This window comes from Sphaerodactylus townsendi, linkage group LG03 (assembly GCF_021028975.2).
Source record: "Sphaerodactylus townsendi isolate TG3544 linkage group LG03, MPM_Stown_v2.3, whole genome shotgun sequence".
In the NCBI taxonomy this organism is placed as follows: domain Eukaryota; kingdom Metazoa; phylum Chordata; class Lepidosauria; order Squamata; family Sphaerodactylidae; genus Sphaerodactylus; species Sphaerodactylus townsendi.
The window spans coordinates 161,266,649-161,281,039 of record NC_059427.1 but is presented as its reverse complement, the minus strand read 5'-3'; the positions used below and the strand labels follow the sequence as shown (position 1 = coordinate 161,281,039).

At 49.6% G+C, this 14,391-nt stretch overlaps 1 protein-coding gene across 1 annotated transcript in view; it reads right to left on the bottom strand.

The window, feature by feature from the left end:
- The window catches only part of DOCK6 (dedicator of cytokinesis 6), a 130,996-nt gene that overhangs the window by 80,598 nt on the left and 36,007 nt on the right, over window positions 1–14,391 (bottom strand). Inside the window, 7 exon segments of the mRNA XM_048487532.1 lie at window positions 2,290–2,414; window positions 2,788–2,944; window positions 3,257–3,337; window positions 6,266–6,415; window positions 8,062–8,128; window positions 9,815–9,900; window positions 10,678–10,890. Coding sequence (XP_048343489.1) covers window positions 2,290–2,414; window positions 2,788–2,944; window positions 3,257–3,337; window positions 6,266–6,415; window positions 8,062–8,128; window positions 9,815–9,900; window positions 10,678–10,890 — 879 coding nt within the window.

Here is a 14,391-nt window from a genome sequence, read left to right as displayed (position 1 = left end):
AAATCTCTAGCTACCTGAAAGACATCCCAAGAAAAAGGTATGAAACAACATGGAAGCCTTTAGATATGTTCCTGAAGGGTGCATGAACTGACAAAGTGTATACACCTTATAGAGCTCTCATGTTAACTCAGTGAATAAATGAATAAAGAATCATAAACAAAAATTAATTAGATAGCAGGTTTTTTTTCTTTTTAAAATTTCCTTTTATTTATTTCTTTATTTTGGTATACTACCAATGTATTAACGTATTTATATAGCTGGATTGTTAGTTTGCGGACCAGTTCAAGTATATTTGGTGGCTTCATGTTGGAATTATGCTAACAATATTTTTTTTTTGTTTCTCTCTGTGTAGACAAAAAGGAGAAAATTAAACACTATAGCTACAGAAATAGTCTTAGACATAATGTAGAAACTAGATTTTATTTGTTAAAATAAGTTGTCCAATTATTGGCTCGCTATACCCTTGTACCATCCTGCACTGAATACCTAAATATTTCTATGAATATAAGACATGCTGTGATAACTTATCAAATTATAATATTTGCCCATTGCAATGAAGACACAAAGATGTAAATTTGTTGATAGAGGGCACATAAGATTTATATTATTTACGTATTATATTAAGATGTTATGAACTCAGAGTCATCTATATATAAATAATAAATAGTGACTAGAAATTGAAATACTTTGCATAAAGACCTAAGGAAAGAATCTATCTCGTTGAAGCATAGAACAAGACTTTGAAGAAACTCAAAATTCTAAACATCAGTATTTTTATAACAAGATGAACTTTTTTCAAAAAAAATGTTCATGCTCTTTTTATTTTTTCCCCTAAACTTTTCTCTCTAATACCTCTCTTTTTTCTTTCTTTTCTATTTTTTGTTTTTATGTTTTAATATTCTACATATTGTTTTATTATTGGATTACATTACTGTACAATGGGAAATGACATTGTTATTTTATTGCTTTTGGTATAAAGTTAATAAAAAAATTTTTTAAAAAAAGACAAAGAGTACCAGCCAGTGGGCATAGAATACATGGCCTTTTTGGTCCTTACTGTTCTGTATGTCCCATGGCCAACTCCGAGATGAAATTGCCACAAATTACTTGCTCTCCAGAACCACCAAGTAAATGGGCCATGTCAGAATGCTGCCCTAGAGGCACAAACCACCACATCCAGGAAATCACTTGAACTTCCAAGTGGAGCAGAAATGGACTCCAGGCCAGCCTTCGGCCTTAAACCACTCCTCCACACTAAAAAGTCGGCTTTGGATAGCCATGTGGTGTGAAAGTGGCAGGAAAAAGAATCCTACCTTCACCCTGGGAGGCAGAAAACCCTGCCACACAACCTCTTAGATCCCACAGGTGCTCCGATGTTACAGAAAAATGGTGTTGTGCATCAGTTCAGCCCACAGGCCCAAAGCATAAGCATAAGCATTTTATTGTCACTGTGCACGCACAACGAAATTTACAGCAGCATTCCTCGATGCACACAATTTCAGACTCATACCCCATCCTCACTTTCCCCTTCCTCCACCCATCCCTACACAGCCCCAAACACATCAACACGAAGCCGCGGAGTTTAGCATCGCCACAGCTCTAGAGTAGAAACCGTCTCTAAGCCTCTTTGTCCTAGTTTTGATAGACCTGTATCGTCTGCTGGATGGTAACAGTTCAAAAAGAGAGTGTGCTGGATGAGACGGGTCTCTCAGAATATTTTGGGCTTTTTTTAGGCTTCGGGAATTATAGAGTTCTTCCAAGGAGGGGAGAGGGCAGCCAATAATCCTCTGTGCAGTAGTGGTCACCCTTTGGAGCGCCGTCCTATCTGCCACTGTGCAACTGGAGAACCATACACAGATGCAGTAGGTTAAGACACTCTCTATAGCACAGCGGTAAAGGACACCAGGAGTTTTCCATTCAGTTGTTGTTTCCTTAAAAGTCTCAGATAGTACAGTCTTTGCTGGGCCTTCTTAACCACCGTGGCAGTCTGTACGCCCCAGGTCAAGTCCTCTTTAATCATGACACCCAGAAATTTAAAACTAGCCACCCGCTCTACTTGATCTCCATTTATAGTCCAGGGCTGAATTTCTGAGCTATTCCTTCTATAGTCCACTATAAGCTCCTTTGTCTTGTTAGTATTAAGAACCAGGTTATTTTCCCTGCACCATGAGAGCAGTCGGTCCACCTCACTCCGATAGGCAGACTCATCCCCTCCAGAGATGAGCCCCACCACCGTTGTGTCATCGGCAAATTTGATAATGGTGTTATTATGATAGACAGGAGCCTCACCTGCTTGAAGAAATTGGTGACTGTGAGCGTCGCAGGGCGGAAGTTGCTGAAGCTGCAGGTCTCCTCCCCAACACTCATGCGCTCGTGTGCTTTCCTCTTGCGCTCATTCCAGGTGCCCCTGCGCTCTAGGAGAAAGACGCGGCCAGTAGGAGACATCAGGACACATTCTGACAACATGCAGGCCAAACCCAGTGGCCACCTGGGTGGCGCCATACATGAGCCAAGCCAAGTTCAGGTCCTCCCAACAAACCAGAGAGAAGATCAGACCAGAAACAGTTGTACTTTGCTATGGATTTGTGCAGGGCATTGACTAAGGTGCCCCTCCTCTCCTTTCTCTCTTTCTCTCTGCAGCACAGAGAAACTTTTGCCTTTGCACATCGGTTGAAAGGTCAAGAGACGCAGTCAACACGCGGTTCATACAAAAAGAAGTCACGGGATAATGTCCCAAAAAGGAGAGCAGAAAGCTGCTACTCCTCAGGCTCACAGACTTCCCCTTACCGCCCTCCGACTCAGATGCCTCCTTCTCGAGCACGCCGGCACTGCTGATGATGTTTAGGAGGTGGATGGCCGTCCAGGCGAAGGGCATGCGATACTGCCCCAGGCGCATGCAGAACTGCTCGGCAGCCCCCCGCAGCCTTTCCAGCTTTTCCTTGTTCTGGCAGCACAAAGCAGAGGCGTCCTCCGTCACCGTGGCAGATTCCCAGCATGGAAGCCCCCTCCCCACTCATGACACGTCCCCCCCTCCCTGTGCATCAATCAGTGGCACCCCATGCTATTGCTAAGATGAGGAGAAGGGGTGAGATGGGATGCTGGACTGAAGGGACCTGATCCAGCTTTGGGCATTCTGATATTGTCCAGCCCCCCCACCCACCCACCCACCAGAGAAATAGCATCAGAGGTGGGATATGAACCCATCACACCCGGGTTCAGGCACTCAGCAGGGCCCCCTCCCACCCGCCTCCTCTACCTTCACAGTGTCTGCCTCCTTCAGGACCACATACGGCTCACAGCATTCACTGATGTCTCCCTGCTGCAGCACCTTCTCCAGCTGGGCAGAAAGGGAAAAGGCCAGTGATGTCAAAGAAGCTTCCCAGAAGTCCCCAGGGGGTGCTGCGAGCTCTCTCTCAAGGTCTGCCCCCAACTGGGGCAGAAAAGCTGCTCTTCGGCAACAACAACAAAAAAGGGGTCCTGGGGTGTTATGCTTCAGGGCTGAACGGTGCCCCGCTGCTCAGACATGTTTACATTTGACTTATCTCTGTCATTCCTTCCTCTTCAGCTAGTCACAGTGAGATGTAAGGAGGCAGGACTTACCAGCTTCTCAGTATCCACAGATTTCATGAAGAAGAAGAAGAAGAAGAAGAAGAAGAAGAAGAAGAAGAAGAAGAAGAAGAAGAAGAAGAAGAAGAAGAAGAAGAAGAAGAAGAAGAAGAAGAAGAAGAGGAGGAGGAGGAGGAGGAGGAGGAGGAGGAGGAGGATAGATCCTGCAGGAGAGAAAGGGGGGATATAAATCCAAACTCTTCTTCTTCTTCCTTCTCCTTGGCAAGATTAAATGCCTTCCCCTCTTCAGTAATGACTGGGAGATTCTGACACGCTCCTTCCAGGAGAGACTGTGCTCTTGTGGCCCTGATTCCCCAGATACGATTCTACACATCATCTTAAACTGCCTGCTGCAGGACTCATTTGACTGGGCCTCTAATTGCCAAAGGGAAGAGAAGTTCAGATAGATCTCTCATCCAAACCCTCTTGGCCGATAAGAACGAAATGACAGCAGCTTTGGTGGCACTCTTTTTGGCCATAGTTCTGATGGAAATATCACGCATAGAATATTCTGAACTTAGAAGAAGATCAGAAATATGACGCCTTCTGGAGAATGTAATATATTTGACCATTTGTCTAATTTTAATTTTTCAATGTTTTCAGGCTTTCTGTTGGTTTTAATCTGAGAGTAAATGTTTTTGATTCTGATATAACTGCATAATTGTGACAATTTAAAGCACAGAAAAGCAATAATTAATCCCCACCCCACCAAAAAAACCGCAAAGACCTTTGGATGACCTTTTTAAAGATCAGTTTAATATTTGCTCTGGTACTATGGCTGATTTCAGCGACAAATTACATATGTGGGTTAGTAGATCAGCTACCTGTCATTTGAGTTCCCTAATGAAACCTAATGGGTGACAATTGATGAATGTCACCCTTTCAAACCTGTTCAAACTTGTATGATATCCCTCACATAACAGTACATGAGCTACCTACATTCTCTGCAACATTATGAATGTATGATAAGAGGAAATAGACAATTTTAAAACTTAGGCACACGGTCAGATGCTGCCCTGACTTTTTAAAAAAAAAGGCATTTCCTCAAAAAAAAAAAACAAATTCTTGCCAGTGAAAATAATCTGTTTTGAGTTGATCTGGGTTTCTTTAATGTAGAAACGTTCTCTTCGTCTTAGATCAGGGGTCTGCAAGCTGCGGCTCTCCAGATGTTCATGGACTACAAATCCCATCAACCCCTGCCAGAATGCCAATTGGGATTTGTAGTCCATGAACATCTGGAGAGCTGCAGCTTGCAGACCCTTGTCTTCGATATTGGGAGCTTTTTGTAAGATACATAGAACCCTTTCACAAGGAAGTCTCAGCATTCACTGCGGTGGAGGAATCTTCCTTTTCCTCATCACTCTCTCTCTCTCTCTCTCTAGCCTCTTCCGCACACATAAAATAATGCATTTTCAAACCATTTTCACAACTGTTTGCAAGTGGATTTTGCTATTCCGCACAGCTTCAAAGAGCACTGAAAGCAGTTTGAAAGTGCATTATTCTGCATGTGCGGAATGAGCCTCTCTCTCTCTCACTCACTCACACATATACACACACACAGAATTTCTTAAAGTTGCAGTAGATAAAAGTCCATCACTAGCTTGGTTCTCAACGTTGGGACATTCTCCACATTGCTAGCATGTGGGCAAAACAGAGTTAAAGGAACCCCAGCTGCAGCTCCTTCAAAATTCAGTTTACTTTCCTCCTAGCCAAGGGTGATGAGGAGGCTGGCAAAGACTGGGAGCGGGCAGGAACCAGGAGCGTGCCCCCCCCCGGCCTTATCCTGCCCCCCGTCTCTTGCTGCCCTCAGTGCTGCTGGGCTAGAAGTAAACTGAACGTTAAAGGAACCTCAGTGTTCTTTGTGCAGGGGTGGGGAAGTCTGGGGTGCGGGGTGGCCAGGGTGACCCCAGGCATCAGATGCCTGGGGCAAGAGCCCCTCCTCACCCCCTCACTACGTCCATGCTCACACCAAATGTCAAGGACATTTCGAGAGGCATAAGAATAAGCCAATTGCAGAGCGCTGTCCTCCCTGATTGTAACCATTATTGTACTTTGAAAAACCCTGACCTGCCTTTAACAGCCGTGAAGTTTCACAAGGCCAGTTGGTTAATTATCTAGAATCTGGCTAGCTCAGGGGTCTGCAACCTGCGGCTCTCTAGATGTTCAAGGACTACAAATCCCATCAGCCTCTGCCAGCATGGCCAATTATCAGGGGCTGATGGGAATTGTAGTCCATGAACATCTGGAGAGCCGCAGGTTGCAGACCCCTGGGCTAGCTGTTATATTTATATTTAGATTACATTGCCGTGCCGTTCTAACTTGTGTTTATATATATTACTCCAATGGGAGAATGTAAACAATTTTTCCAAAACATTTGGTTACTGTTTGTAAAATTATAAAATTATGTTGGTTACTTACAAGTAAATTGCTACTCCAGTGGGAGAGCTAATTTTTTGAAGTCATTGTTGTAGCCTGTTGGTACAAGTTTTCTTCATTTTCACTTTGGTGCGTACCGTCCCCTTTTGCTTAGAATGGAGGCACACCAAAGCAGCAGCATACAGGCAGTCATGCCTAAACCTCAACAATAGCACAGAATAGAACTGTTGCACCTTTGGGGCAAAAGACCTTGGAAAGGACAGCCGAGGACAGAGCACCTCACCTTGATCACCAAGAAGACATCTGGGGAGGGGTGAGTGAGCGAAAAGACAGCTGAGCGAGCCAGGGTGGTGATGGCTGGGTGGGCCCCGTGGGCACGCAGAAGACCCTTCACATGCTCCGAATTGAGGTCGAAATAAAAATTCTCAGAAATCTAAGAAAAGGGGGAGCGGACTGTTGAAGGGGTTAAGTTCCACATGTCCCTGTGACCCAACAATAAACACAAAAGGAAACACTCGAGGACACCATAACAGCCACAAACACACATCCCCGCCCCCACATTCTGGATTTCCAGCCTACTGAATTTCTGGCCTTGGAATCTGCGACAACTACTCTTACTAAAGTTCAGGTGTTATCAGTGGTGGGATCCAAAATTTTTAGTAACAGGTTCCCATGGTGGGGGGATTCAAACTGTGGCACAGCACCAATGGGGCTGGGCGGGGCATGATGGGGGCGGGGCATTCCTGGGCGGGGCTGTGGCAAGGACGCAGCCGCTGCGCTGGTCCTTGGGCGGGAAACGAATGCACGCAGGCGCAGGCTGCCACGCACACCGGTGCACCTCCTGCTAGACTGCTTCAAGTTCTGCGCGCTACTGCTGAGAGGAGGGGCGTAACTAAGGCAAAAATCACGTGGCAAAATCACCAATTAGTAACCCCCTCTCGGCACACACAAACAATTAGTAACCTACTCTCGGGAACCTGTGAGAACCTGCTGGACCCCACCTCTGAGTGTTATTTCAAGAGGACATTCATGGTCAGTTCCAGATTGACCTCCTTGCTCTCTCCACTGGCCCTTGCTAAGCTCAAACTCGTGGAGCTGGAGGGGAGGGCAGAGCGAAGGCAGCAGGGCGTCAAATTATGGCACAAGCTCCTCTGAACAGCAGGGACAGCAGCCCACACAACATCTGTGCATGAGCAGCAAACCTACCTCAGTACTGCTCAAGACCCTGATTTGCCTTTCCCTCCAGGCTTAATAGGAGGCCTTTCTCTGAAACTCTTGCGTGAAATGGGGTTTAAGGGCCCAGGAGGAGGAGGAGGAGGAGGAGAATTTGGACTTATATCCCCCCCTTTCTCTCCTGTAAGGAGCTTCAAAGGGGCTTACAAGCTCCTTCCCTCTCCCCACAACAAACACCCTGTGAAGTGGGTGGGGCTGAGAGAGCTGTGACAAGCCCAAGGTCACCCAGCTGGCATGTGTTGCAGTGCACAAGCTAATCTGGTTCCCCAGACAAGCCTCCACAACTCTAGTGGCAGAGCAGGGAATCAAACCCAGTTCTCCAGATTGGAGTGCACCTGCTCTTAACCACGACGCCACGCTGAGAGAGTCAGCTCCAGGAGAACTCTCTAGAGCAGTGGTGGTGAACCTTTGGCACTCCAGATGTTATGGACTACAATTCCCATCAGCCCCTGCTAGCATGGCCAATTGGCCATGCCGGAAGGGGTTGATGGGAATTGTAGTCCATAACATCTGGAGTGCCAAAGGTTCGCCACCACGGCTCTAGAGAAAGGGAATGTGCCTCCCCTCCCCAAAAGTCTGGCAGCTATCCTGAAGAAAGGGCTTGGTGGTGTCAAGGGGGAGATCCCCAGCTCACATGAAGTGGTCTGGTATACATGCATCGCATAGGAAACTGTCATAAGTCAGGGCAGCTATCAAGCTATCCCTATCAAGCTAATGGAAAAGAGGTGGTGAAACAGCACAGGCCAGGGACAAAGAGGACTCTGCCAGTTGCTCCATAGGGTTCCAGCCGAAAGGCAGGACAAGCCCCACCCCCCGATGGCGCCATGTAGCAAAAACACACAGTACCTTTTTCTTCTCTTTCACATCATAGAGTGCCAGAGATCCGAAGATGGGCTCGATCTCAATCTCGAACCTGCTCCAGGGAAGGGGGTGGAAGAGAGGGGACGCCTTTTAAAAGGCTGCTCGGAGAGAGAAACAACCATCCGTGCCACAGCGGTTGACCACAGTCCCAAATGCAATCTAGCAAAACAGAGGGCTGCATCTCAGAGGCTCTGTGACAGTGGAGTGACTGCACTTTTTATTTATTTATTGTTTAGATTTGTAGACCGCCCCATCCCCTTGGAGGACTGTGTTCAGTTCTGGTCGCCACATCTCAAAAAGGATATTGAAGAGATAGAAAAAGTGCAGAGAAGGGCAACGAGGATGATTGAAGGATTGGAGCACCTTCCTTATGAGGAGAGGCTGCAGCATTTGGGACTCTTTAGTTTGGAGAAGAGACGGCTGAGGGGGGATATGATTGAAGTCTGTAGAATTATGCATGGGGTAGAAAATGTTGACAGAGAGAAATGTTTCTCTTTCTCACAATACTAGAACCAGGGGGCATCCATTGAAAATGCCGGGGGGGGGGGGGGGGGGGGATTAGGACTAATAAAAGGAAACATTTCTTCACGCAACGTGTGATCAGTGTTTGGAATATGCTGCCACAGGAGGTGGTGATGGCCACTAACCTGGATAGCTTTAAAAGGGGCTTGGACAGATTTATGGAGGAGAAGTCAATCTATGATTACCAATCTTGATCCTCCTTGATCTGAGATTGCAAATGCCTTAGCAGACCAGGCGCTCAGGAGCAGCAGCAGCAGCAGAAGGCCCTTGCTTTCACATCCTGCATGTGAGCTCCCAAAGGCACCTGGTGGGCCACTGCGAGTAGCAGAGTGCTGGACTAGATGGACTCTGGTCTGATCCAGCAGGCTCTTCCTTATGTTCTTATCTTTGTGTGCGGCAGGCCTGAGTTCCAATCCTGGATGCCTCCTGTTGCAAGGATCAAGTGAAAGAACACTGATACCAAAGAGCCCCACCAAATCAGAGCACACAGCACGTATCCTGGCGGGACAACGGCCTGGCCCTGCAGGAGGTGGCTTCACACCCAGCATGGTTTAAGCAAAAGGATGGAGAGGCCCACATGGTCCCCAACCTGCCAAACATGAAGCTGCATCCTCATGAGAGGACACTCAGGCTGGGCGTCGCACTGTTGCCTGCCTCCCCTGCTGCCCCTGCATGGCAGCAGAAGCCTGTGTAACCCCCATGCTCAGAATGGGTTGACCCAGAAAGGGGTGGAGACTCAAAGCAGCAGAAGGCTGCAGAGCTCATAGTTGGAGACAAGGCTACCAGACTCGGACCTTGATTGCTATAAGCCCTTAACACCTTGTTAAGGGTTTCTTTTTGTGGTTGTAATGGGTGAGAGTTCTCCTGGAAACCTTCATCATGTGGAATCCTGTTCATCAAGCCCTTGGAGTCTTCAGGAGCCAACCCACTTGCAAAGAAGAATTGGACTTGGCAGTATCAGTAGACTGTAAATATAAGGACTTGAAAAGGCAAAACCTGAACGGGACCTTGAAGTGTGACGTTAAATGTTGATGTTTGATGTTAAATGTTAAGAAAGTAAATCATTTTGTTTTTAAAAAATTGTTGTTGCAAACTCATTCCAAGTTCTGCCCCACAGAACCCACAAGCTGAGGTTACACCTGCACAGAAAAGTCCTGTCCTGCACAGGCAGTCATGCCTTGTTGGGGTGGTACCAGGCTGCCCCACAGCGACTTACTTTAGAGACAAACATTTCACTAGTATCCGCTGGCCAAAATGTTCCTTGGGAACTTCTGGGAGGCTGCACCGTTCCACTGCCTCGTCCTAAGGGAGTGAAAGGAGAAGAAGAAGAAGAGTTTGGATTTATATCCCGCCCCCCCCCCACGCGCCCCCCATTCTCTCCTGTAAGGAGTCCAAAGGGGCTTACAATCTCCTTGCCCTTCCCCCCCCTCCCCACAACAAACACCCTGTGAGGTGAATGGGGCTGAGAGAGCTCCGGAGAACTGTGACTAGCCCAAGGTCACCCAGCAGGAATGTGTTGGAGTGTATAGGCCCGTGGTGGCCATGCTGGCAGGGGCTGATGGGAATTATAGTCCATAACATCTGGAGTGCCAAAGGTTCGCCATCACTGGTATAGGCTAATCTGATTTCCTCAGATAAGCCTCCACAGCTCAAGTGGCAGAGTGGGGAATCAAACTGGCCCTGGGTGATGCAGGGCCACGTTCAATGGTGGGTGGGGCTGGGTTAGAGATCAGAACTCTGCTCCCTTTGTGTTGCCCACAGAACTCACTGGGGGAAAAATAGCCTCAGCTGGTGTGCAGAGAGGGGATTGCCCAGCCCTAAGAAGACATACGGCTCGAGGGCCCAGGGAAGCCTGTGGCCCCCCTAGCCCTTTCACTGGCAGCAACCCCGAAGTCCGATCTTGCTCCCCTTCCCTGGCATAACCACTGCAAAAAGAATCAGGCAGCTGCGTAATGATTCCTCCTCTCACCTCTGAGAACCTGCCCTCAGTAGCTTCCTGGGCCCTGAGACCTGTCTTTCAGCACACTGTGCCAGACACACACACACACATACACACACGACCCTGGCAGTCACACTCGCCTCCTCAGGGGCAGGGTAAAGGGCCAGGATCTCGCCGAGTCGCTTCTCCTTGCGCTGCGCCTCATTCCCGCGGTCCATCTCTTCAATGGCCGTGCGTGTCAGCAGCGAGGGCAAGAGGGAGTCCGCCACGCAGTTCTTCAGGTCAAAGATGCTGGAGGCCCAGCTGCCTCGGGGGGTGTCATCCAGAGAGGCTGAGCCGCGCTTCTGATTGTCCTGGGGGAGAAAAGGAAAGAGCACTGTTAAGGAAGGGGCACCTCCGGGCCTAGGCCCATCCAGCAAGGCTCCACCCATCTCTCCAGTGGGCAAGCCTCATGACAAGGAGGTAGGTAAGGGGGGTTTCCCAGGCTCAACCCCCCCATTACATGTCCAAAACTCTGCCCCCATTTGTAGGTTTTTTGTATTTTTTAGGTTTTTTAGTTTTTGGCCTGTAGGGGGCGCAGCTTTTGGGCTAGCAGCACCAGAATTTCAGGAATTTTTTGGGGAGACTCTCCTGATGATACCACCCAGGTTGGTGAGGTTTGGTTCAGCGGGTCCAAAGTTATGGGCTACCAAAGCGGGTGCCCCCATCCCCCATTGTTTCCAAAGGGAGCTAATAGAAGATGGGGGCTACACCTTTGAGGGTCCATAACTTTGGACCCCATGAACCAAACTTCACCAAACCTGGGTGGCACTATCAGGAGAGTCTCCTAAAGATACCCTGAAATTTTGGTGCTGCTAGCTTAACAATTGCGCCCCTGACAGTAGGCACCCCCCAAGTTTCCCCAGATTCTCCTTTTAAATTCAGAATGGATTTAAAGGGAGAATCTGAGGTTCCCAGCTTAAAAGTGATACAGTTTCATTGTGGGGGAGAATCCACCCCAAAATAGCATCACTTTCAATGTTGTTTAAACTGGGGACTCCAGATTCTCCCTTTGTGGATTTAAAAGGAGAATCTGGGCTCCCTAGTTTAAACACCATTGAAAGTGATGCTATTTTGGGGTGGATTCCAGCATCACAGTGGCTGCCCATTGGGGTTGGGGGGCAGAAAACTCAGATTTTGCACCAGGCTCAATTTTCCTTAGCTATGCCTCTGCCTGGAGGGGAGGGAAGAAGAAATTGCTGGCTGCCGGCTGGGAGTCCAGCTGGTGGGGAGGGGGCGGCAGGGCAGGAGAGTCTGCCGTACCTGGCCTCGGAGAGCTGCTTTTATAAGCACTGATGCCGGGGGCGGGGCTTGGGGAGGCGTGACCATGCCCCCAGAACCCACCCCATTAAAAAATCTATATTTATGTCCCTGCTCATGGGGCGTCTAGCAAAGCTACACATCGGCTCCCTGGTTCAGTGCCGCGGCCACCGACATCCCAGGCAATTGGTGCTGTGTCCGATCTTAGCTGACTTAATCTCTATTTCCTTTATGCAGCAGATCCCTACATAGTGAGGAAGGGCTGAGGGAGCTGTGCTGGAGTTGCATGGCGGAGTTGGGGGCTGGCGCTGAGGGGAAGAGATGAAGACTAGCGGGAGGTCAGGCGGAGGAGGCGGCAGGCAGCACAATGAGAACATAAGAACATAAGAAAGAGCCAGCTGGATCAGACCAGAGTCCATCTAGTCCAGCTCTCTGCTACTCGCAGTGGCCCACCAGGTGCCTTTGGGAGCTCACCTGCAGGAGGTGAAAGCAATGGCCTTCTGCGGCTGTTGCTCCCGAGCACCTGGTCTGTTAAGGCATTTGCAATCTCAGATCAAAGGGGATCAAGATGGGTAGCCATCAATCGACTTCTCCTCCATAAATCTGTCCAAGCCCCTTTCAAAGCTATCCAGGTGAGTGGCTATCATCACCTCCTGTGGCAGCATATTCCAAACACCAATCACACACTGCGTTGTAGGGGTGAGCCCGCGAACCCAGCAGAACCGTAGATAGAGTGCCTGGAATGCCGGTGCCAGCTACGGCCTTCTGGGCGCACACGCTCCCCCAACCCCCGCTCCCCCGTGAGTCACGGGTCATGAACTGCCTGACTCGCGGTCACCAGGTGTCCCATACAAAGGGACAAAAGGGCCCCTGCCCTCAGGTGAGGATTAGACCCAGACACGGATGCTTCCTCCTGCACGTAGCAGCCCGATGAGATCATATATCACATGATGATCTCCCGTTCTCCCGATCTCCCGCTCTCCCGCCTATCCGACCCCTTTACACGCCCCTAGTGAAACCCTAATAAAAGGTGCAAGGGACGAGAACACGGCAGAGTTGCCAGGATCACGGGATCCCGTGCTTCCTGCTACTGGCTCTCTCCACCAGATGATATCTCCGCGTCTCGTCTCTTCCTTGCGGTGTCGCGGGCACGACTTCAAGCTGGTGCCGAAACCCGGGAATCTCCGAACCTCCACCCTGCTTACCGTCGCCTGGGAAAGGGCCTCTCGGTACCGACCGTCCGCTGGATCAGCGCATCCTCGGACCTACGTTCTCGGTACTGACCGTCTGCTGGATCGGCGCATCCTCGGACCCGCGTTCTAGGACACTCTCTCGTCTGACGAACCACCGGTAAGTATGGGAGCTTGCAAAAGCACGGCGATGATTAAGCACGCATGCGTGCTGAAAGCTTAATCTAAAAGCTGCAGAGTCCCAGTAAAGAGAAGGGATCTGGCGCCAATTCGGTCGGGGAGATTGATAGGCAATGTCCATGGTACCCAGAGAGGGTTGACATTCAATCTTAAGAACTGGGAAAACATCAGGCGCACTCTGCACAGAGAGCCTCGCGCGCCGATGTCGCTGCTACTGACGTGGAGGCAATGTTATGTCGCCATCAGCCTGCAGGTCCATGGTTTCTCTGCCATGGATCTCCCTCCTTTTGATCTTTCACCTACGATTTCAAGCCCGGAATTTTCTCTATCCACTAAACAGGACACCTGACCTCCTCCCGTTTCACTTGCTTCTTTGCCTCATTCAAACTCTCCCGCTTATCCCCCCCTCGCCGCCCTGCCGCCTCCTCCTCGGGCTCCGCTTTCTGCTCTGCTTCCCCCTCCCGCTTCCAAAGCCACCACACCTCCGGCCATCGCCATTACTAATGGCTGAAGCCTTCAAAACTCTAGCAGAGCGTATTAGCTACCATCTGCGGAGGAAGGAAACTCTGACGGGAAGACGATGCCAACCTCCTCACTATAGCCCCGCTCCACTTCACCGACCATGTCGGGGAAGATGGCGGCCATCCAGCGAAGCTGTCGAGCATCGCTTCCCATAAGTTAAGGCAACGCCCTCACTGAGCTCCACAAGGTAATACGTGGACGTGGGGATTACCAGCCCCTATGTGAGAGGCATGTTAGAAGCAATCATGCGGAATCACTTAATGGTTCCGGAGGACTGGAAGACCACTTTCCATTATGCTCTTGAACCCCGCGCAATATGTTGTCTGGGAAAGCGAGTACCGCCAACAGTGCATAAGCAGAGGAGCAGCCTCTGGCGGTGCCTATACCGTCGCGGCAGCTTTACTGGCCAGCGGCGGCTTCGGCCTTCCCAATGTGCAGATCGTTCTGCCGGAGGCCACCCTTGCTGTCGCCTCTGATTGCGCCTTCATGGCGTTTCTGAAAGTGCCCGCTGCTGTGACAGCCAACTCAGAGCTCCTCCAACGGGCCCGCAGAAGCCTCAGGAGCCTTATGCTGAATTCCTGAATAGGCTCCAGGAGGCCCTGCAGAGACAGGTCGACAACGACGTAGCCCAGCACGAGCTCCTCATGCGCCTTGCCAAGGAGA